Consider the following 23,957-nt stretch of genomic DNA (forward strand, 5'->3'; position numbering starts at 1 on the left):
CGCCTTCGCCGGGCGGGCAGCGCCTCTCCGGCCGCCGCTCCGCCTCCTCCGGCGGCGAGTGCCTCCCCCTCAGCCGGGCGGAGGAGGAGGAGGAGGAGGGGCCCTTCGCCCGAATTTCGGCCCATCGGAAGAGGCGGCGGGGGGGGCGGGCAGGTGGGGCGAGCCGCGCTCGCCGGTCCCGGGCGCTGCCGGCCGGAGCAGCGGGTCGGGGGCCTCGCCGTAGGCACAGCCGCCTGCGTCGGCCGCTGAAACACGCGGAGGTGCTCAAAGAACCCGCCGGGGGCGGCGGAGGGAGTCTGGGAGGGGAGGGCGGCGCGTCGTGGGGCCGAGGCGCCGCCGCCGGGGCTCCTGCCCGCGGGCCGGTCGGCGGGCGGCAGCCGTTACCGCCTCGCGCCAAAGCCGTAAAAACCAGTGCGGGAGGGCGCCGCGCCTTTTAAACAGGAGACTGGGTTGTTGCTCAGGTGCGCGCGTCATCGAGGACATACCGCACCCGCGGGCCTAACGGCCTTGCCTAACGGAAACGTCGTGGGCCCGAGGGGAGCATGGTGCTTCCCGGCCGCGTTTCAGCCCGAGTTGCGCCTTAGGTCTAGGTTGGGAGCAGTCACTCGCCCATCGCAGGAGACAGTTGTTGAGTTTAATACAACATTTTCTTCAGAAGTGCTGATTTCCAAGACACTAGACGTATCCAAGCTACTACGTGGCAGGGCTGTGACTCTGCAGTTAGGTTCGCAGATAAGCGAGGAGGAGATACGTATCTCCACGTATTGTCCTTCCCAACCTTGCGTTCTCTACAGAACTTCCACGTTCATCAACCAGTTTTTTTTGCCAGGAGTGAGAGGCCCACACAGCAGGTAGAAACACTGCCCAGCTTTTTGCTGTTATTTAGGAGATCTTCTGTTGCACTCTGCTGCGTTTGGGGAAGAGGAGCTGGGCAGCATGTTACTATTGTTAGAAAGAAAATTTCCCTCAATTATGACATTTCTCAATTTCAAATAGGTGTTTTTAGGCATTACCCACTGCAATGGCACCACCATAAAGTGGATGGATGGATCATGGCGGGTGTAACGGATGCCCACCTGGCTAAATGTCTACATGCTGAAGGTCAGAATTGTTCACACACTTTACTGATGTTGGAAGTCTGTGGCTTTCACTGGGAATGACGATTTTCTATTTGCACTAGAATTTTTTTCAGAAAACACACCACCTATATGAATTGATTTAAAAACTACAAGCATAAGGAGGCCTTCAGATTTACATATTTCCATGCCAGTGCATTTGCCAGACATTAAAGCAGCCTGAAGTGATTGTTTTACACACTATCCAAGAAATGAGTGTGCTATGGCTGTTGCATATTACAGGAAAAACATGCATATTGTCTGGCAAGGTTTCTAGGCAGAAATTATATGAAGTAAGATTTTTAAAAGATTCGATTGCAAATCCAAAATATACATTGATTCTGCCTTCATTTGCTGCCAGTGAATTCAGTGGGTTTATGCAGAGTTTGCACCTGCTTTCCAAAGTAGATATTGTCAGTCTAAGTGAATACATTTCTTTGATAAAAAATACATTTTTTAAAACAGTGAAAATGCAAGAGATCCAGTCCATCTGGTTGTGCTTAAACGTTTGATCCAGTCCCATATGTGAAAATATGTAGTTGGAGAAAACAGAAAATTTTGCTTCCAGAAATACATATACAAGAGCTTTTTGTGAAGTACAAGCAACTTTATTCCACCTTGTCTGCCAGCCATAAAAATATCCAGTGGCCGGAGTTCAGAGCTTATTTTAATTATTTGTCCGTGCTTACTGTTCTGCTGATTTAATTTATGAATACAGCCAGTCACTTAATGCTATTACTGTGGAGGCACACAGGGTGAACAATTTTATGGCCCAGTCATTAGCTGACTTGAATCAGTTCCAGTTTTCCAAATGAAAAGGTGACAAATTCAATACTCAGTGAATTCCATTTATTTTCTGTGACTTAAATTGGTTTCTAGTTCTTAATTTGTACTTTATTTTAATTGAGTGCCATTCTAAAATTCAATATATTTTTAAAACATAGCACAAGTAGTGGTTTTATTGATTAATGGTGTCTTAAATGTGCTGCTTTTTTCCATTTTGCAGAATAGGGCTATCTTTAATAAGAAAATATGCCATAGTGAGTTCTTACCTTTCTACAATTGCTGTCTACAATGAATATATTTGAATACAAATTATTCAGTTATTATGCAGAATACATAACCTGTATTTTGGTATGTTGGCAAGATTCAAACTTACTTAAATAACAAAAAACATTTTGCTAACAGAGTTAGGTTTATGCAGTGGCAAGGAAATAACACCTAGATTTATTTGAAATTTCTGTGAGGAAATCACTATGAAATAACACCTAGATTCATTTCAAATCTCTATGAGGAGGGTCTCCTCTACCACAGCTAACTGTCACCCCTCTTCCTATCTCAGATCAAAGAGGAAGTTGGACCCAGACATACACAGAGAGGGCTGGTCCTCCCTCCCTGATGCCAGGTCTTGCCAGAGGAGTGGCAGGAAAAGGCACACCTGAGGCAGTGGAGGAGAGCACAACTGCCTGATCCCAGCATGCATAGGAACGTAAAAGTTGATAGCAGCTTCTTTTACCACATAACCTATGTAACCCTACCAAGTGACCCCTAACCTTGGCCTTTATCTGCGTCCTGACTCTTCTCTTCTCTTACTGTATCACCCAGGATTTTTTTACATTTGAAATTCACTCTTTTCTAGCAAAGCCAACATCTGTATTTGCACGTCATTTATTTTTTTTTAATTGAAAGCACTTTAAATACTTCTTGAGTAGCCTTCTGAAGTTATACTATACTGCCCCATAGTAGAATAGACTTCTGATGGAAGCAGTTTTCTCACTATCATACTACAAATATTCCCTCCTCTACCTCTGTTCATCTTCAGTTTTCAAAGTACCACTCCAAGTATCACTGGCTGGATATCGGTTCACTGACTTTATATGTGCCTTTTATTCATACAGTTGCTGTGACAGTGGCAGATCAGATTGTTTTTCATTAACTTGTAAGGCACCATCATGCATGTGAGGTTGTAACCTGCCTAGAAAATCCAGCTTCATTCTAATAACATCTTTGCTTTTGATTCACAGAAAGAGTAGGGGGTGTATGAGGAACTGCACAGGGAAAATGTCCCGTGTTCAGCACTGTTTGGGGCTAAAGCAAAGATATAATTTGTACCCAGTTTGAACAACAAAACTGTAAGAGAAGTTGTAACACATCTCTTTGGCACTTCGTGTAGCAAGTAGTGTGTAATTAGCCCTCGTACGCATTTCAGAGAATTGTATCTTCCATTAGAAAGTCACACATACTGATCTCTACCCTATTTTTTAAGATGCTGCAAACCTTACACATACAAGCTTAGCATATGCCAAAGTCATAAAAAAATGCAGGATACAATCATAGCAGATACGACTCTTGGATGGTACATACAGCACGTGCTATAAAGAAATTCATTTAGAACTATTGGAGTATGAACAATTTTAAGTGAAGGCTAAATTTTCTTATCCTGATTCTGAAACATTTCTGTCTATATCAAGTTCTCCTAACAAGTTAAGACTGCACTGGCATTCTGCACAGACACAAGGCTCTGACACATGAGACCTTTTCCTCTAGCTGAACTGCACAAGGTCATCTGATTTGTAGCCTTTGGAAAGCATTTTTTTTTTCTTTTCAGGCAGTTAAAGGGCACTTCCATCAAGAACTAGGATGGACAAGGTAAGAAAGATGGAAGCCCATGGTATGTCCACTTACAAAGTAGAACCTTGCATTAGGTTTCAGATTGAAGGTTAGAATTCAGGGCATGAAAATGTAAACTTCTTAATAAGTAGAGAAAAGTACCTACATTTTTATGAGACAAACCCAATTCAGAATTGTAACTTTTGGATGACAGCGTATGAGTTTCTCAATTTAAAGTTTCTGAACTACATTTCCTATTTTGTATTACATACATATTTCAGTCTGTCTGAAACCCTTATTATATGGTTACCTTTCTTAGAACAAAACGGAATATCAAATCTGCCAAAATTATACACTCCACATAACATTCTGTTGAAAATTACAGTAGAATCACATAATAAAATAAGGCCTAGATAAAACTACTGCTTTGGTGTAACACTGAGAAGAATGCTACAGTTAACAATTTTGACCTCTGGAAGCCCAAAGTGGTGAGGTGTTTATAAAATGAAAGAGTTGACAATTTTTTCTTACAGCTCAAAATTATTCTCTTTGGCATCTCATCTATCTGAAATTCACACAATATAGCCAAAAGAAAGGCAGTCAAGGAAAAAGGGGCTCTTACACTACTATACTTAATAAATTACCATGCATAAATACAGGGCAGTGCCTGTGCAGTTTCAAGACTCTCTGTTATTTGAACATTATTCAATTCCCCTGCTATATTTCAGAATTACTTTCATTGCATGTCCAAATTACTGCTTTTATTTCATATGACGGCATATCACACGTTAATTCGAACAGTAAAGATCATTGTTCAAGCAGCAGCATTGCCACAACAATCCATGTTAGACCTCACATCTGATGCCTGCAAACCTGTATTTAGTTATCTTGTTCTAGCAATGTAACCACATTTTCACACGGCTTGGCCCAAATGGCTTCATTTTGCAGTCCCCGCTTTGCAGTCCCAACTGATCTCTGCTGACTTTAATATATCTGGTTAGATCTGCATTGTACTTTAAACTAGCCTTGAAACAGGGCTTACAGCCAGATTTACTAGCTCTCCATGTTACATATCTGAGACAGTGTCCCATGTGCTGCCTCTGCAGTAATTGTGCTGGTACTCCAGGGAGGAGAACTTTGCAGGCACGTGCTTCGTACTGTAGATTGCTGCCAACTGCAGTGTGGCGTGGCCTGGCCCAGCCGCTTCCATTTATCTCATCTGCCCTTGCAGCAATGCTGTATTAACAACATTGAGAAGACCGACCAGCAGATGATCCTTTCCAAGAGATGTCTGTATTCCTGCTGCAATTTTCCGTAATGGTAATTTGGATATGGAGCACTTGAGCCTTTGGGGAGTTCCAGATTTCACATTGACCCTGAGATCAGGCAGCTCAAGTGTAGCATAGATGTAAGCTTTGGCTGCTAACACCTAAGTTAATTAGCTTCAACTGTGTTGACTCTATATTTTCAAAGGAGAGACATGTTTTTGCAGCAGTGTAGATGGAAATAGATCCGATTGCAAACAGCTCCTGGAATTGCTCTTCACCTCTTCAGTTGTATTTCCTTGCAAGATTTGGAAAAAAGTTAATCCTGATAATGTCTCTAGCTTTTCTTCTTCTGTGTTCGTATGCACACCTCCCTGGTTGTCTGCACACCCCAGAGCTTGTACATAAGTATTGCCAGCTCTGTGAACGATATGGGCCGTGTTGTAGAAATGGAGGGAGACAGCGACTGGAAGCAGGGTAGCTCCTGTTGTAAAGAATTTTCAGACTATGTTTTATTTCTCTATTTTTAAGATTGCCACTACATAATAATCCCGCAACAAACAAAAAAAGTGCTTTATTGGGACAGGGACAAATCTATGATTTTGCAGCTTGATAGGTGTTTTAAAGTGTCACTGTATATAATCAATTTGATACCATGTTACTTAGGCTGTTTTTTATATCCTAAATTGCTTTTGAATATAATGATAGTTAGAACAGAATAGTAAATGTGACAGTAATAAAAATATTGATAAAAATATGTTTTTTCTTTTAAAAAGCATTACTCAGTAGATGACCATATGATTGTTTTCAGTGTGCTATGTGAAAACAAAATGTGTTAAACCTTTTTCAACTATGTTAATGATACCCCTCACATTTCCACCAATATGGATAACTACATCCTTCTTCATTACTGGCATTAAATGTGCTACAGTCATTCTATTAAAGCACATTCCTAATGTTCTGATTATCTTTTACCTTCCTCTGAATCACAGAACACAACGGACAAAGCTGACAAAATGCAGGTATTATTTCTTCTTCAAGATCAAGTTTTACTGCTATTTGTTTTAAGGTTGCAGAACCATTTGGATTGACACCTGCTATTTGTCCAAAATTTCAGTCAAGCTTCTGTTTGAGACAAGTTTATTACCAAAAAAAGTAAATGTACAAAAATTGTATGCTTTGCCAGTCAGACAGAATGTCACCAAATAGGAGAGGACTTTCTTCCTTCCCCATGTACATGCTCGCTGATGCTCTTCACAACAAGGTAGCATTTCTAGGATAATGCCGAAAGTAAGGATTACCCCATATATAATTCAGTAGCACCAAATTCTTCTCTTTTTTATTTTTTTCCTGATAATCCTATTTGAAATTACAGCTACTGCAGTTACCTGTTTCAAATTACATTTTAGTTTTACTTCTTCCTCTTACAAAGAAAAGCAAACATATTTTCTAAATTAAGCAGTGACAGAGATAATAAGACATCCTTGGTGGAATCCATTTTGTCAACTGCTTGTTGATGAATTTGAAATCTTACAGCATTTCCGTTATGATATAATTGATTTGCTTCTTCTGCAGTCAGCCTTGCATCATCTTTATCTGCTGGAAGGTTGGTTTTTTTTTTTTTTTTTTTTTTTTTGAGTTTCTACTTAATTTTTTCTTTGAATAAGGAATCTTTGATCACATATGACACGATTTGCTACAGTGAAGGCACAGTTTTTAGTGTTGTCTGTACTGTCTCTTTTGCTTGACCCTCAGTTTATTTTAGTTCTTCAATGACTTGCACATTTTTGGATCAAATAAGCCTTAGTCACAAGCTATTCTTGAATGGATTTTCTGTGCCAGTCCCTTATTGGATTGTGTAATTTCTTCCCAGTTTGGCAAAACTCTTCTAATTTCCTTAATCCCATCATATGTTCTGAGGTTGCTTCATTTATTTTTTATTTTGTTTATAAGGCAGAAATGTTTCATAAACAGCAGTGTTTTGGTGATTGGTGATTCTGTTGAGTTTCCACAATCTCAGCAAACCTTTTTTGCTGAAATTTAGGAGTGCTTACGCTGCCCAGCAGGGAGTATCTTTTAGTGCTGTCACATGTCTAAAATGACACCTAGTTCTCTTCATTCATGCTGGTAGCAGTTACAGATTGTTCTAGTTTGATTAGATGGACAGACTCCCAGGGAACCATCAGATAAATCTAATTCCCCAAATAACTAAGTTTTTATAACTTTTAACATTTTTACCCCTGTAAATGAGCTGTTTATTCACAGTCCAGTGGATTGTTTGGTTTGCTTTTCAGTTTTGTTGTCAGCTCTGCTGTTACGTATTTGAACAAGGCTTTGTAAATACAGAATGATGCACTAAGATGTATGGGACCAAAATGATTCCTTGTGTGGTTTAAGTGAGTTCAACCGAATGGCTTCAGCAGTATTACAAGAATTTCAGTAATTGCAATCACCCCTGCCTTTTTTCTTTTCTTATAATCCTTGGGAGTTACTTCAAACAGAATGAGCATATACATTATTGGGGATTTAGAAAAGGAAGGGGAAAGCAGAACTCCAATATTGACAGCAGAATTATGGCCTTGACCCATCCAGATTGCTAGGGGTAATGGCCTGTTCTCTATGAGAACTTAAAGTGAGAATAACTCAGCTATGACTAAAGTTGTCAGATGTGTGAATTAGCAGTTGTACCACAAATTCTTGTTCTTAGGAGAAACTTGTCTGGTAGTAAAAGGAAAAAAAACTTTACAGTTCTGGAAACTTGGACATATATTTTTCAGAGAACTCTGTTTCTGGGTGATTCTAGTCTTAATGTCACAGCAAATATGTAATTCTCTTGCAGCTTAAGAAACATTTAAGCAGTACTATTTTTTCAATAAAATGACACAAAAATGAGTCATACTCATATTTTAATATACCAAATTCAGCAGACCGTATGCTATTTAGTGTATTACTTCAATTGATTTCACTCTGCCTGCACAGTTTCAAGGCTCTGCAGACTTTTGCACTGAAAATACCTAACAGCTTTATTAAACAGAGAAACAATGCTGGTGAAACAAGGTGAGATACTATGGTTCGTGGGATGCGGAAGGAATGATTTCTGTAGAAATTCTGCAGATCACTGTATACATTCTGAACGTAACTGGGGGAAACAGAACATGTACGGTGCAGCTAGCATGAGGGTAATTGTCACCCACTGCCTTGCCTGTGTAAATAAAGATTCATCTGAAAAAGCTACTAACATTTCACTGATCATGCTCAGTCAATCTTGGAAACTGCTTCCAGAGAACTCCTTTTCTGACTCTGGTCACTCATCTGGTTTTGGTCACCAAAGCAAGACAGAGGTTATTTTACATAGGTCACAAGTTCTTTAAGAAAAACAGTAACTGTACAGAACATCATGTTGGAAAGTTAAAGAAAAATACTGGATCAACATTTTCATTAGGGAGGGTTGATTTTCATTTAATAGTATGAGACAGCTGAACAAGGTGAGGCATCTTAGGCTATTGTTTTGGCCATACTTTGCTTTCTAGTATGACACATTTCTCTAATGAAATTTAGGTTTCATATAACACAAAAGGAAGCCAAAAGGTCTTTAAAAATAATCTGTATGTCTGGAGAGCACTTACTGCCTGAAGCGATTTCAGAATATACCTGACAAATGGCATGGGGATTTGTCGTTGTAGCGGAGATATCCTAGTATAAAAATGGACTTAAACAATGGTGAGTCACACTTAATGGTTTTTTGAACATAAAAATATTCCAACAAAACCAGTTTGTTAATGGCAGATTACAGGTATTTGTATAGATGTAAGCTTCTCTTCACAGAAATTGGATTTGGCCAGCAAAATAGAAATGGAGTCTTTTTGCTTATACTACAGAGAGGTTTTATACATCTTACCAGGGAATATGGCTTTGTTATGACAGTGGTGTCTGACAGATTACAGTGCTTTCATATATCATCAATAAATAGTTTCCTCTCCTACCTCTTACTTATAATTCTAATGAAACGCTTGGATAGAGAATGAGCTGAATGTGTATGGCCATCATTTTGCCAGCAATTTGTAGAACTACAAACACTTGAAAAAAATTATTTTTTGTGTAATTCCAATCTGTGTGCTCCCAGCAAACTAGAATTAGATTCCTAAATGCCGGCAGGAATAGGATTTAAGACGTAATCCTCTCGTCAGTATTCCCTACTAGTAGATTCAGGCAGTTCTTGCTGTATGAGCTGACTTTTGTAGATGCTATTCTCATGCATATAGCTTTCCTCTTACATTTTATAAGGAGCTGTCAAACCACCCAAAGTGAGATCTCTGAATTCCACTAAGCATCTGAGCTCTTGAATTAGGCACTGAAACAATGCCTGTAGCAGCTCTGCTTCCTTCAGCTATTTAGCCTCAAATATGAGGAACGTCTGTTCCTAATTAAACCATTTAATGGCATCAAATAAAGCAGGAATGTAGATCTCATTTGTTACAGGATATAAATATGCTTACAAGTACATAAAAAGATGGTAATGGCATTTATACTAGGAAGCGTTCTAAGCAGTAGAGCTTCAAAATGTGGTGTGCCTTTGGAACTTAATCCAGGCTTTTCCAAAATGATAGTCTCTTTGTATCTGAGTTTGATTTGGGCTTTTACAGAGATCAGGATCCACTTATGAAATCTGGGGTACAGTTCAAATGTTCATAGCTAATGTTTTGATTCAGGGATTTTTAAAGAATTTTCACAGCCTAAGGACTCCATTCCACTTTCTTACAAAACCTTACATAGCCAGAAGTGCTACTCTCTACCTGAAAGTGGTGAAGAGTTTGAAACCTTCTCTTTCCTTCCTGGATCTCACTGTATCTGATTGGCTCAGTCACCTCCAGTTCCCAATGTTATAGTGCATTATGAAATGCAGATAATGGCAGTCTTTAAGAGGTGTATTTTTCACTTACATACACTAGGCTCACTTATTTAGAACAACAGTAGAATTATCATCTAGAAGTACTACTTCATTGTAAGGTTAGTAAAGTGGAAAACAATCTATAGTGCGTGCTATTCTGTCTAAAGCTAAGAGCACTCCTGTTTTTTAGAGGCTGACACACAAAAGTACTTCTTAAGTTTAAACCTCCACTTTGACATTTTGAATCAATGACATCGTTAGATTTGTATGCAGCCACCAAAGAAGACAATCAGTAGTTTACTGATGGGAGATTACATTTGTTTATTCTCTTTTTGTTGTTGTTGTTTTTTAATATGTGAGGTTAGCAGGGCAGCTCTCCATCTGCACCCTAGCTACCCTCAGCTGCTGCTTTCACTACTACCACAAAAAAATGAAACCTCCAGGGCAAATACTGGTGCACAGTTTCGCAGCAACACTCAAGCCCTCAGCCCATTCTGCATGTTGATCTGGGCATAAGGGTAGGGAAAGAACAGGTTGCTACAAATATTTCAACTTTTTTATTCTGAAAGTAAGGGCCTTCCTAGTGTTTTGCATAAACATCATTATCATTCGGCCTAACTTCAGTGCCAGTTCAACAATTTACATCTCCTTGGGAAATGTGACAATTTGCTGTAACATGCTTTAGTTCATCTGCTGGCACCTAACCTACTTGCTAAAGGAAAGAATTACTGAACTACGAATAATACACTGTTTTTCCTCAAGGAAAAACAGAGCCTACAGCTCTGTATCTTTTCCTGTTTTATGTTCTTGACATCACAGCCATCCTACCTCTGGAGATGGGGTACAGGACAGAACTCTTTTAGTAGCCCTTGAAAATAGGCAGATTGTCCAGACTGTCAAGGTTATGCTAAGGAACAGAGAGGAGTTGCTGCTGTGACACAAATACAGGATATTCAAGCCGGCTAAGTTAGGGGAGTCTTACTGCTGCTGTAATACACTGTAGAGCTGGGAATCACCCATCAGCTGCCCTAGTAGGCTAAAGCATGAAAGGTAGCACATATGCATTTTTCTTCCACTAATGCTCTTTCTTCCCTCTTCCCCCAACCTCCCCACACAAATGCTGAAGATGCTGAAGCCATCTTAGATACTTGTCAGTACAAGCCACCAAATGGTGACACTCCGAAACATCTTTTTAGTTCCATATTTTTGTATGGGAAGTATTTTTTGTATCTTGTCTTTGTCTTCATGTTTTTTTTCTCTTTCTTGTTGTATCTAAGTGGTAGAATCTTTTCATTAATGCCAAGAATAGGATCAAATTTTGTAAAGCAAAATTTAAAAAGTGGTAAATCTGATACCAAAATTGAATTAAAAATGGTAGCAGTAAGCATTTGATTTCATTACATTAGTTTATGTTCTATTACAAGATTACTGTTATATTATTGCAAGGTTCTACTACAAGATCCACATGCTGCTGAAGATCTCGGATTCTAATTTTTAAAGAGTTACTAAAAATATATTATTTGCCATAGGAGCTGCATAATTTTTATAAATAAATAGAAAGAGATAAATACAATAAAAAGGAATAAAAATAATAAATACATAAATATTGTAATAAGTAAAAAGAGATCATGAAGTATTGTCGGCATACAATTAAGGCAAGATGGGCATAAGAGGTAAAATGGTGTTCGATTTAATCAACTTTGCTCAAAGTTATAAACTAATTTGCAAAGTTGTGTTTAACTTTATTATAAATACCTGATTCTTAAAGTTGCAGTCCATGACTAGAAGAGTGCAACTATGACCAGAACAGAGTAATGGTATTCAGGACTAATGGAATTAGCAGCAAAAAAACCAGCTTTCTGTTATAGACAGCAGTTTTGGGAACTACAAAAAGAAACTGATATAAAAAGTAGGACTGCTCAGGAAGTGCTCGGCTGTAGCGGCCCCTTCCATCCTTACTCAGCAGTCCTCTCCTTTCCATGTTATGTACATGTGTTTCTTAGTCTTTTATGTTAACATCCACCATAAAGCTACTTTGTCGATTGCAAAATTGCCAGCTTGCTTATTTGTACTGACAATCCCATGAAGAATATGGTATTCAGAAACATATGCAAGCTATAGTTCTTTGTATAATTTTTACTGCATCCTTGGTTGGCGTTTATAAGGAAAATCAATGAAAATGATAACCAGAAAATTAAGACTTCAATAAACTTCTAACATCTTGTTTAAAAACAAATTTGAAAGAAAAAGAAGAAATAAATTTTAAAGTAATTACAGCCTAATCTTTTATGATAGGGCATTATCACTCCACAGTCACACTGGAAAAGGGACTTCTGATGTCCAGTGTTGAACAGAATCTCCCTCACAGTATTCCATGATACTGCTTCTGGCTGTTAGGGCAGCTGATGAAAGCTGCCATCACAATCCATTAGAGAAGGACATTGTCCCTCTATTTTTGCTGCATGAGCAGTGTATCGGAACAAAACACAAAACAGACTTTATACAATCAGACTAAGAAAGACGCTGTGGAATTTCTTTTATATAAACTTATACTTTATTTGAAAACTTCTAAAAAGCAGTATATTAGAACATGATTTAGAATTTTAAAATTTCTGCTATATTTTAGTACCCATAAAATAATCCCTAACAGTTAACAGCTAATAATAAATCCCCTAAACAGCTAACAAGAGTGAGGAAGCTATTCATTAGTCAATATGTGCTATAAAGTGCTAATATTATTGTTTTAACCATTCTTTTTATGGTATAAGAGCTATTTTCTCCGTTAAGTATGCACACTGTCTCTGCTTATTGCTGATCTGGTACTACACAAATTATAAAGTATGGCCTGTCTTCAGAATCTGACAATCTAAACAGCCAGTATACAAATAAAAGAAGGAGAATGGATTATGACAAAAAGTCTCAGCAGTGATGTTGGTATAAACCTTTTAGTTTCAGGTTTGTTTGGAGGGCATTTTCTGCTTCGTTCTCTTCATTTTATGTTCCATCAAAGTCCTCTGCATAAGAGTTTTTTTTCTTTCAACCACTTATCAAGTCTTTATTTCTTAAAATATATATTCATAAGGATATATATATGAAGTGGCAATTACAGTAGAAGAGATGTTTATGGCATATTTTCTCTCTCTCAAGGTAATAACCTTCATCACCACATATTTCTCATTTTTTGAGTCCTTTTCTTCTACATACCATTCTGCATATCCTTTATTTTTATTTAATACTAAAAAAAAGGCAGACTGAGAGCATTTAAATTTCAAAATTAAGATAAAATAGATCTCAGACATGTTTTACAGGTCATTTGGTTATATTTGGTCTCAAGAGGTAGAAAATAATTAGTGATCAATAATGATCAAATGAGGAAAGATACAAGAGATATGTGCTTTTAAGTCTCAAATATATAAAATGTTATTTTGGATAACTACATATAAATACTGGTGATTAATTTTATCACATCTTGCACAGTAGCTCAAATAGACTGTCTCTTAATAACCTAGCATTAGGTTAATTACAGTTTCATTTGTCCAGATAAGATCCTCTCATGTACTTCTCTGGTTAACAAGACATACGCTTGCTTAGAACTATCTAAAAAATAAAGTGGATCAGTGATTCTAGATGGATTAAAACCTTCATCCACCAAACGAAATTTCTGTTGTTTGAAAGTTCCAGTTATTTCCATTGTTTCCTATGGAAGAAAGAAAGATTTATTATTCAGTAGATAGACAGAGCTCTTCTTTTGCTCACATTCACATTTATTTTAAGTCTTACTTGATATGAGTAATTCTGTTTACTCTCATCACACATTTTGTAATGTTTTGTTCAAGCTTCTTTTTAATGTCAGTGTGTCCCTTGGGAAAAGGAGTGGGAGGCATCTCCAGTGAGACTTTTTTTTGCTATCTATTTTTTTTCTAAACTTTGTCTCGCTTTCCAATCACTTTGAACAATGTAAAACTCCTCTCTTTCCTTCCCCTTTCCTTTCATTGCAGTCATGTCTAGTACATCTCCTTTTTCTTGTTTCCTGTCACAACAACAGACAACTTCCATCTGCCTTGTTTCTCTAACACATCCATTTCTCCAGTAGTTCCACTCCATCTACCTACTCATTTCTTCTTACACTCCCACACTGCCCTGGTCTTTTCTACATTCGAAACAAATAAGATTTAGCCTTTTCCATCAAAAATTTCTGCCGCAAAAACCACTAACCTCCCCAGTGAACACCTTTTTTCATTTTCACCTCAAACATCACTGATGAGCATATGATTAACAATCAGTTTTGGATTCAATAACTCTACTGTCATTCTAGATCATTCCAGTTAAGTCTCTGCCATTGCACTCCATTGTTTCCTTAAATACTCCTGCCAGATTCGTAATGGCCTCTTTCTTATGAAAGATTAGTGCAAGCATTGCTTATCTCCTTGAGCTGTTAGCAGCCCTCAATGCATTCATTAATTCTGCTCTTGACACTAAGCCACGCTCCCTGGACTTCTGTGAGTTTGTTGCCTTCTGATTCTCCTCCTCTATCCTCCTGTCCTCTCCCCCACACTTTATGACCTCTCTCTGTCATCATCTCTTCTACCCTTACATTTACAAATATGTGTATACTCTGCAAACAGAAAATAAAGTATCACCTCCAACAATTCACAGAGCTGTATCTAATCCAGATCTACCTGCTTTGGTTGATCTAAAAAACTGACATATTCTAATGTATGATTACATATCCAATCAAGGACAATGGGTTCTTAATTTCATTTTTTTTCCTTGAAGTTCCACGCACTACCTCCCTTCCTGGTTAATGAGAGCAATACCACCATTTACTCATCTGTAATGTGGGCATTTTAATTCGAATCTAATTCAGTCAAAGCCAAGTTCCAGATACATCAAAGATTTAGATTCCTTCTGCACAGCATCTCTGTGATAAAGGCTTTTCTGTCCATCTGTATAGCAATTTATCTAATCTAGGTTCTCATCATTTCATTAACTGATGGCTGCAACATTCTCAAGTGTATTCTTGCTTGCTCATATCAGAATGCTACTGCAAAGAATATCTTTCTACACTTCATGAAATACATCTTTTCAGTTTTCATTTCTGATTGGCCCAGAGTGCTAACATAACCTGTGTTCTCTTTTCAAACAACCATCTATTTTTTTCTCATCTTCCCCTCAGACTTAGGAGACTCCCTTCATAAACATCTTTCCTGCTTGCCTTTGTCATGATGTTTCCAAAACACTTACCAAAAAGTTAAGATGCTGATAAGCAATACTGTGTGTTTTCTATACCCTTCCCTTTTTTCTAGCCATAAATAGTCTCTTATATTACATTTAAATTATGAACTCTTTGAGGGAGGGACTAATTTTTTATTCCGAACTGGAGAGCAACCACAGCAAGGTAGTAGTACACAATTGGGGATGATAGGCACTCTGATGATAATGATGGTGGCAATAATAAACGCTTTTAATTCAGGACCAATAAATGTGGTACCTTTTTAAATGCTTTAACCTTTTTGCAGCTGTATTGCACTGCACATAACATCTCATTTGTTGTGTATTATCAGTGTGTCTCCTGCTTTAGCTTTACTTCTCTGCTGTCTCATTTCCACTAAATAAAATGGATTTTAGATTATTTTCTGCAGATGCACTGGTTCTCATTTTACTAATCTGAATCTTTTTGTTTATGCTTCTAATCTCCCTAAATCCTTTTGTATGATCTCTATCCTTACTGATATATGCAGTTCCTCCCAGTTTAACATAATCTGCAAATTTCATTAAGTGTTTGTGTAATTCCTCTTCCAAGACCTCATTAATGAAGATAGTAAATAGGACCAGTCCAAAAAATACTAAAAAACTATAAAACTAAATTACATGATATGTGAGCAAACTCTTTCTTTCTGTTTGCCATACTGACTTTTATTCCTTTAACCATTGCTATGTTTACACGATGTAGATGTTTATATGCACAGTGCAGTAATGCAGTTTACCTGGACTCTTAAGAAAAGAGGACAGGCATAACTTGGTAGATAGGTCACAACTTGCTTATACACTTGCTCCAAGTCCAGTGTTGTATTCTCCTTTAAAATAAGAGAGGCCATTCCTGCTTTTCCTTCATGAGCTGGAGGAAAGGAAGGGAGACATAACATTTTAAAGAGTAATAAAATTTAATTTTTGTCATTAACCTTACATTTAAAAAAGAACTATAGCACATTAATAAACTGACAATAATATATCACTTTCTGAGTTTCAGTAACACAAGCAAATTTTATTTATATCTTATATGGTATTGCATCTTTTTGGAGATTGAGCTGTTACAGTTAAGAAATAATGCCATAAACAAGTTAGGCAGGTTAGCCTAAATGGAGTACCATCTATCTATGTTCAGTATTAATCAGTACATATTAATAAACATCAATACCATCTCTCTCTCTCAAAAACAGAGCACTGAGCTTCTTTCCCAGATTTGCCAATTATGTCTTCTAATCAGTTTTAGTTTTTCTCTCTTGGCACTATCTTCTCTCAAGGCTGTGGATCTGAATGTTTTTGGCCAAGAGAGAGATCGAAAGTGTCAAGAAGTTCTAACTGGTTTGGGAAGGAAGGCAGCACTTTGGGTCTAGGGAAAGACTGAAACGGGTAAAATACTGTAAAAACAATAAACTTCAACAATCAAAATAACTGCTCATTTTAACCATCAGCTAGCAATAATAACAGAGACATTCTACCATTGCCTCCTTACAATCCTTTTCTGGCAATGCTACAACTTTTGTGGTGAAATTGTTTTGTATGTGTTTAACTACAATTACCAAGACAGTGTCACATACACTGGTTATTTCTTTATAAAGGTAAGAATCTACAGGTAAATGTTGTATATTAAATGAGAATCCCTCACATTTTAATCTTGAGTCTACTTTTCAGTTACTCTTCTTTATTAGGATTTTTCTTGTGTGGTGGTCTTAAAATAGGGGTAAATGACACCTTTATCAAATTTAAAACTCTTCTATCATTCAAGAATATTCTAAAGAGGATTTAGCATGAATGGAAATCACACCTAGATTTCTGCATGACAACTAAGTAAAAAAAAATTATTGAAATTATATTCTTTTCTTTCTTAGTATATGGTTTGTTTTCTTCTCCTTTTCTCCCTTATCCAGTCCTTGGTTTTCGAAAAATTCCTGTTTATAGATGGTTTATTAGGCTGAGTTAAAGTGAATTAAGACAGCAGAATTGCTTCACTTAGTAATGAATATACTTTTCTTTAGAGTAACTTTAATTCTTACCTTGTTGACATGATTTTATTCTGACACATGGATATGTGGATTTTCCACTGATGTGAATTTAATAATGCTTCAAACTAAATTATGTAACTATCATAAATTCATGGAAAAATAGCTTTTCAAAAATACACATCAAAAAGCACGATTCACTGGCTCATTCACAATCTATCTGTTGGTATTTTTATTATCTGCAACTGCATTTTAGCTAGGTATTAAACAGCTAACTCTGTCAGAAATGATTCATAGATTTATAACAGGAAATAAAAGTTATGAGGGTTAACAACAAAACCTTGAGGAAAAAAAGACCACACAGCTAATGCTTCTCTTACCTGGCACAGATACACCATACACATTTGCTTCCTGTATGAAGTCCAACATTACAATCACATCAGAAACTTCAGTGGTTGCAACATTCTCCCCTTTCCATCTAAAGCATGTGAAAAAATAATTTAATCGCATGCAACTATATGGACATCTACTCTTAAAAACATTAACGTTACTAGGAACTCAATTCATTTTAGACTAATAACACCTTATATTTGTTCCAACTTGTCACGTTTGTTTAGTGGTCTGATCACCAGAAGACAGCGTTTGTCATTGAAAGGGGACTGGATATTAGATATCACTTTAAAGGACAATGAAAGCTTATCATAATCTCATGTAACGGTTTTCAAAACTTTGATACACATCTAAGCATGTCAAATGTGAGCATTTTTCAGTATTTGACACATTTTTCTCTAATTTGGTATCCAACTCTCCTTTCTCCTAACAAATCTATCATTTGTCAGTGTAGTATGCTTATTGGAAAGAATGTTCAAAAAGCTGTAATTCATACAAAACCTTCTGAAAATCAGATAGCCAGCTCTGCAGGTGCATTATTTACAAAATGAAGCCCCTGTCATCCACTTCAAAATTGTTATAAACTATATCAAGATAGTGATAAATCAAACACTCATGGCTGAAAACAAAACAGTATTACTGTATTCTGTATGTCTGTACTTTTTAATGAAGAAATGTAATAAGAAACAATGATTGTACCTGAAGGTGTCTCCAATCCTGTCCCAAAAATAAAGAAAATTCTCTTGGTCTTGAACCATTAGATCCCCAGTATTAAAATAAAGATCTCCCTTCTTAAACACATCACAGAGTAATTTCTTTTCTGTCTCTCTCTTATTGCCAGCATAACCAAAGAAGGGATTCTTTGCATTCACTTTGGAAATGAGAAGACCAGCCTCACCTACACAGAGAAGTTGAAATGAATGTAAACATAAGATATCATTGTATATTTCCTGCACTTTACCTTAATGTTAATTTGCTACATATAACTTTAAAAGACCACGAGGCACATTTGGCAGGGTTCTTTCAGTAGGTGTGACCCTATAAGAGCAACTTACCTGTTTTTACTGCTTTGCAACTTGTGTATTCACCTCTAGATGCAAAGTGAGCAATACTGCCAACTCAGAAAACCAATATTTTGTATTTATTCCTGATGACATAGTAAACAGTTGTCTCTCAGACTTATCATCCATCATCTTGTCAGTTCACTGGTATGTTCATTATTCTCACAAAGTGCACACTCCAAGTGAATATTATACCTCATTCCCCACACCTTACTGACTTTGTAGTAGTGAGTCTCCACTTCAGCTGCTTCCTTTTGAATTTAAAAAGGCTATTTTTTTTAAGGCAGGTGTCCAACCCAGGCATTAAATCCCTACTTAGCCTCCTTTCAGAAGTTCTGAGAACACATCTGAAGAATTTTCATTAATGTGATATAGCACTATTGCTTTCTTTTCAGAGTCAAATACAGAAATTTTAATATAAAATTTACTCAAAAAACAGGGGGAGATAGGGAAAGGATTATCCTGTTAAGACATGTATGGCATTGGTGTGTCAGTTTGCTGAAAGTAGAATAGTTGTATGAACTCCTCACCATTCTGGAAACCTGTTCTGAACAACAAAACTTAAGGGTTACTTAAGTAGGTTACTTAAGTAAGGTTAATTACTTTATCAGAGACAAGAATTATACAAATGAAAATATATACAAATACATACAAATAAAGATATATATATACAAATGAATTTTCACAAATAATTTAAGATCATCTCATAAAAGAGCTGTGCCTTGTTTCCATAAATCAGTAGTGCCTAACATGAAAGAATTTAGTTCAGTGGTAGTGTCACTGTAGCCATGATGGTCTGAGGATATAGGACATGGGCAAGGCAGAGTCTTTGATAGAGATAATAGCTTTTATTAGACTGACTGTTATAACTGGAAAAAAACTAGACAAAGTTTTGGGCATGTGTGCCCTTCTCAGATCAGTCTACCATCCTTGCATATCTCTTCCTATAAAATTTCACCCACAAACTTTTTGGGGACCATATTCTCCTGAAGGGTGCCCAGATTTGATTAAAACCTGCTAGAGAATCCACTACCTACTCTGAAAAATCTGCTTCAGCTCCTTGTTAAAACTGTGTGCCTGATCTTCAATATGAATGTCTCACTTTAGCTTCCTGCCATTAGTTGCAGCTAGTACCTTCCTGCAGTACAACAGAGATACTTTAGTATCTGATAAACACTGAAAATATGTATAATTAAGAGATAACTGATATAAGTATTTTGAAAATAGTTATAATCAAGTTACCTCTTTTTGTTATATATATTTAATAAGCTAAATAGAGAAACACTTAATCTCTCACCAAAAAGCATTTGATCTGATCCACCAGTTTTTCTTGTGGATCTTTTAGACAACCATCTCAATGTGTTAACCTCCTTTAAAAAATCCAAATTCATTACCTACATATTCAGAGATAATATCACCTCATCACTTTTGTACATTACTCTTCTGTGAATATATCCAAGGATCTCCTAAGTTCCTTTGATGTCACCACAGCTATGCTTAATACTGCTCTGCCTTAGAGCAAGAAACATACTGCTTTTGTAGGAGCAAAGAGTAAAAGTTGATGATGGCATAGTACAGTAACGCAATAGCAAGGCTCCTTAAAAAAAATCTCTAGAGTACTTGTATTAAATTCAAAAGGCCATTATATCCTATTATAATGCATGCTTACCTTTCTTAACTTTCTCACACCAACCATGTTTATCTCTAACAGGTTCATCTTTTTGGAAATCATACTTGATTAAATCAAATGGGAAGAAAAACTAAAAGGGGAAGAAGGGTCATCAGTTATTAATATACACAGTGACATCTGGTGGCAGCAAATATAAGCAAGGAAACCATTTTTTTTACTGCAATCTTGCTCGTCAAAATGTTGAATGCAGTTTCATTTAAAACTGCAAAATACTCTCTATGTAAACTTAGACAATTTGATGGAGAAAAGTAACATCAGAACATTTTAATAATCTTGTAATGTTCAAAAATACTTGGTGAAAACACAGATCTGTAATTTTGTCCATTTTCATACAACTGAGTTGTGGGACCCAAAGCTACTCCTGGAAACAGATTCTTTTCTGATTTTAATCAGCATAGCTCCTGTGACTACTCAGGAATGCCAATTTATAATCTGGAAGGTCAGGCTTACAGTTTCAGTGAGGTTGCTTGTTACTGAAGCTGTGTTTGGAGGCACATTACAGAATATTGGGAAAAAAATCTCTGGGTAAATCAGCAGCAATATAATTTGGTATCCTGATTCACTATGCTTGATGAGGCTTAGGTTTTACCTGAGTGGCACAGCCTAACGTTGGAAGCAACACTGCAAGAAGGATTTGCTAAGCAGCAGTCTGTACTTGCTAAACATTCTCAGGGCTTTCTGGTTCCTAACACAACACACAAAGCAAAGGTCTCCACCTCCTTACAGAGGGAAACCTCCTCCCTGTTCTGCTTTATTCTAGCTTAAGTAGCCTTGGTTCTTCCCTCTGGCTTTCTCAGATTGCCATATCCTGGAGAGCTCTACCACCAGAAAGGTATGTATTCCCAGATCATTTGATGTGGTTATGTAGCTGTGCACATTCCATAGATAAGTCAGGGTTAGTCCTGCTTGCTTTTGAAATACCATGAACCCCTGAGTGCAAACACTGCTGAGCTGGCTGACCTGCTGCCTGCGTTATACAACTAGCCTCCCTCTTGCATGAGGCTCACAAAGGATGTGGCACCTGGCAACATATTCATAGCACCACTAGATATCACAATACTTCTTTTCTCTAAATATGCAGGGTCTGACTCTCATTTATTTTTCCACTGTGATATAAATCCAGATTACACTTAAGAGACCTATACCTGATGCTGTATGGACCACTGTGTTTGCAGTTATTTTCCTAAGGATTCAATTTGCCCAGCTGTGGAGTCTTCTGATTTCTCTTTTTGTAAAGAATTGTATCAGCCATGTATTTCATGACTAGACTAACCAAGGATATATAATTATCTTCTTCTGGAAAAATCTTGGCATGCCAAGTAGAAAAAAACAAAAAACTGTCACTATACACCTGTACTTTTTACTAGCAAGAAATGAAATGTAATTGAAGGATGGTGTTATGAAGGTGACTAAAGTAACGGGTAGCATGCCAAAACATAAAACCCTTCACTTTCCTGCAATTACTTAGGATGAAGAGTTGCATAATGATTTTATCCTAATTTTAAATCTTGCTGCAGCTGTATCATCACTTTAGTTCTCAAGGATGTCTGAATAAATAGCAACTTGAAGACAGACATTAAGCATGCAGATTCAGCCTCATACGGACAAACTTGATGTATTGAGTCTTGTCAAAATTCACCACTGTATCTCGCTTCTCCCCAAAGTCTGAAACAAAAAGATATTTTTAAGTGTTGGTCAAAGGAACAAGGTTGTAGTGTGAAAATTCAAGTCATGATCCAAGAATCAGACACACTTTTCTAATAAAGTGAAGGGGAAATTTTTTATAACTACAGACTGCAATGTTTAGCAAAAGTCATGAATCTGAAAGCTAAAGAAAAAAGAGAGCTAAACTGTCTCTATGCAAACAGCTTTCTTTTCCTGTTAAATATTAGAAAATGCGAGCACTAGAGCAAAGCATTTAGTCTAGCTACAGGCATACATCTGTTTTATTTCATTATTTAAAATTATTGGAAGAGAGGGCCTGAACTAACGAAGCATTACCATATTATTCTCACAGCATACTGCATACAGTGTTCATCTATTTTTGTCTATACTTTATTCCCTAAAGCACCATGTAAATGAATCGAACAAAAGCCACCATTTGACTAGTTGAAACTCGCAATAAGCTAAATTGCAACAGCATTGTCTATTACTACGCTGCTTGAATCTTATTTAACAATGACACCACATAACCCCATTTATTTTTTAATCCGTTTGATTGGAAATAAGTGAGTTTAAACATTGTTTTGAAAATAATTTTGAAATTCTTAAAGTTTAAACTTATAATGAATCATCAGAAAAGTGTCATCAGAGAAAGATCACAGGCTATTATGTTTTATTTAGTTTCTTATTTGCTTTAAAGGTTTGGTTAGCTAAAGTAAGCAAAACCAAGCAAAAAAGCTTTTAAAACTATGCTTGATATTAACTGAGCCACTACATAATATTATAAGACGACATTCTGGAATATACTTGAAGTACCCTAGATTATTTTAGCCCAAAGCTAAAAGCTCAAGAAGAGCAGCAACAACACTAGTTTTTAGATATTATGTTTTAGTCTTTGCTGTCCACTGGGCCCTGAACTTGAGTGCTTCCATTGCTTGGATTAACACATATCAACATTTTTCCTGTGAATACAGTTTTCCAGGGTCTTAAGACTTGGCTAAACTTGACCTCAAATTTTGCTTTTGTGTTAAAATGCATCTCTTCTGCCATTTAAGTTCTACAGCTGTATGAAAAAAGTGCATAATATCAATTCCGCATTATTGTGCAGAAGGAAAAATGTTTCATCTGTTGAAACAATTTTTGTTTTATATCCATTTTCCATGAGGTAAGATTTAAACATTTTTCAGCTCACAGCTGATTCCAATCCATTCAATTCTGAGTACAAGAGATTTAGATTCCCACAATACTTGGGATATCAAGGTTTAGAATAAAAAAAAAATTATAAATGAAGTTCGGAATGTGGATTTTTTACATGCCTTTTTTCAGGAGGACTTATCATGGACTATTTTTAGCCCTTATTAAAAGCCTCCTTGGATCTCATCAGTCCCACTCTCCCATTACATTTTCTGTTGTCACACAGAATATATTTTAAGTGCAAGACACTTAAGGTGCGTTTCACCTTTAGTAACAGTACCATTGTCACTGCCCATGGCCAAAATGCCTTCCTTTTTCTCTTTTTTCCACACACAAAATCTTATACTCTGGACCTACCTCCTGTTATTCTGGATAGCCTCATTATCTGTATGTATGGAGTTTTACATTGCATTTACTTTATTCTGATTGTGTAACTGTGCCGACAGAGAGTATGTTTCCTCTGTCTCCTTTGCTGTATCACATACATGATCACACAACTCTCTTTTCCCCTCAGTTTTCTTTCTTTCTCTTCCCAGTTCAAGAAACAGGTGTTTAGGAAATCCCCAGAGAGTATGTCTAAGGATCTCTCCTTACATCCATCCACATGTCAAGGGAATAAGATTTCAAAAATAGTTATAGTTCTTTTTTCTCCTCTCAGATTTCAGTAACATTCGCAGCTCCCTCAGACAACTATATTGAGAGAAACACTTAGGAATTGGGTGCCTGGGCCTCCTCTGTGCCGTTCTCTGGTTTCCAGCAGTAGACAGTCTCCCTTGCCAACTTCAGATCATTCAAGGGTCAGAGAAACAGAAATAAAGCTGTTCTCTGTTACATACTGCTAGATGTCCAGTGGATGCCA

At 37.0% G+C, this 23,957-nt stretch overlaps 1 protein-coding gene and 1 long non-coding RNA gene across 2 annotated transcripts in view; one reads left to right on the forward strand and one right to left on the reverse strand.

Moving 5' to 3' along the window:
• The first annotated feature begins 56 nt into the window (after positions 1 to 56).
• LOC135324390 (uncharacterized) overlaps positions 57 to 23,957 on the forward strand; it is a 37,400-nt gene continuing 13,499 nt past the window's right edge. The window contains exons 1-3 of the long non-coding RNA XR_010385742.1: positions 57 to 260; positions 997 to 1,101; positions 3,724 to 3,764. This is a non-coding gene — a long non-coding RNA (uncharacterized LOC135324390). The remainder of the gene's footprint in view (positions 261 to 996; positions 1,102 to 3,723; positions 3,765 to 23,957) is intronic.
• The window catches only part of LOC135324389 (long-chain fatty acid transport protein 6-like), a 41,057-nt gene continuing 29,509 nt past the window's right edge, over positions 12,410 to 23,957 (reverse strand). Inside the window, exons 6-10 of the mRNA XM_064500483.1 lie at positions 20,222 to 20,312; positions 18,191 to 18,389; positions 17,482 to 17,579; positions 15,866 to 15,996; positions 12,410 to 13,575 (exon numbers count right to left, since the gene is read on the reverse strand). Of these exons, the coding sequence (XP_064356553.1) occupies positions 13,399 to 13,575; positions 15,866 to 15,996; positions 17,482 to 17,579; positions 18,191 to 18,389; positions 20,222 to 20,312 (696 nt within the window). The 3' untranslated portion in view covers positions 12,410 to 13,398. The remainder of the gene's footprint in view (positions 13,576 to 15,865; positions 15,997 to 17,481; positions 17,580 to 18,190; positions 18,390 to 20,221; positions 20,313 to 23,957) is intronic.

This window comes from Dromaius novaehollandiae, chromosome W (assembly GCF_036370855.1).
Source record: "Dromaius novaehollandiae isolate bDroNov1 chromosome W, bDroNov1.hap1, whole genome shotgun sequence".
Taxonomy (NCBI): Eukaryota; Metazoa; Chordata; class Aves; order Casuariiformes; family Dromaiidae; genus Dromaius; species Dromaius novaehollandiae.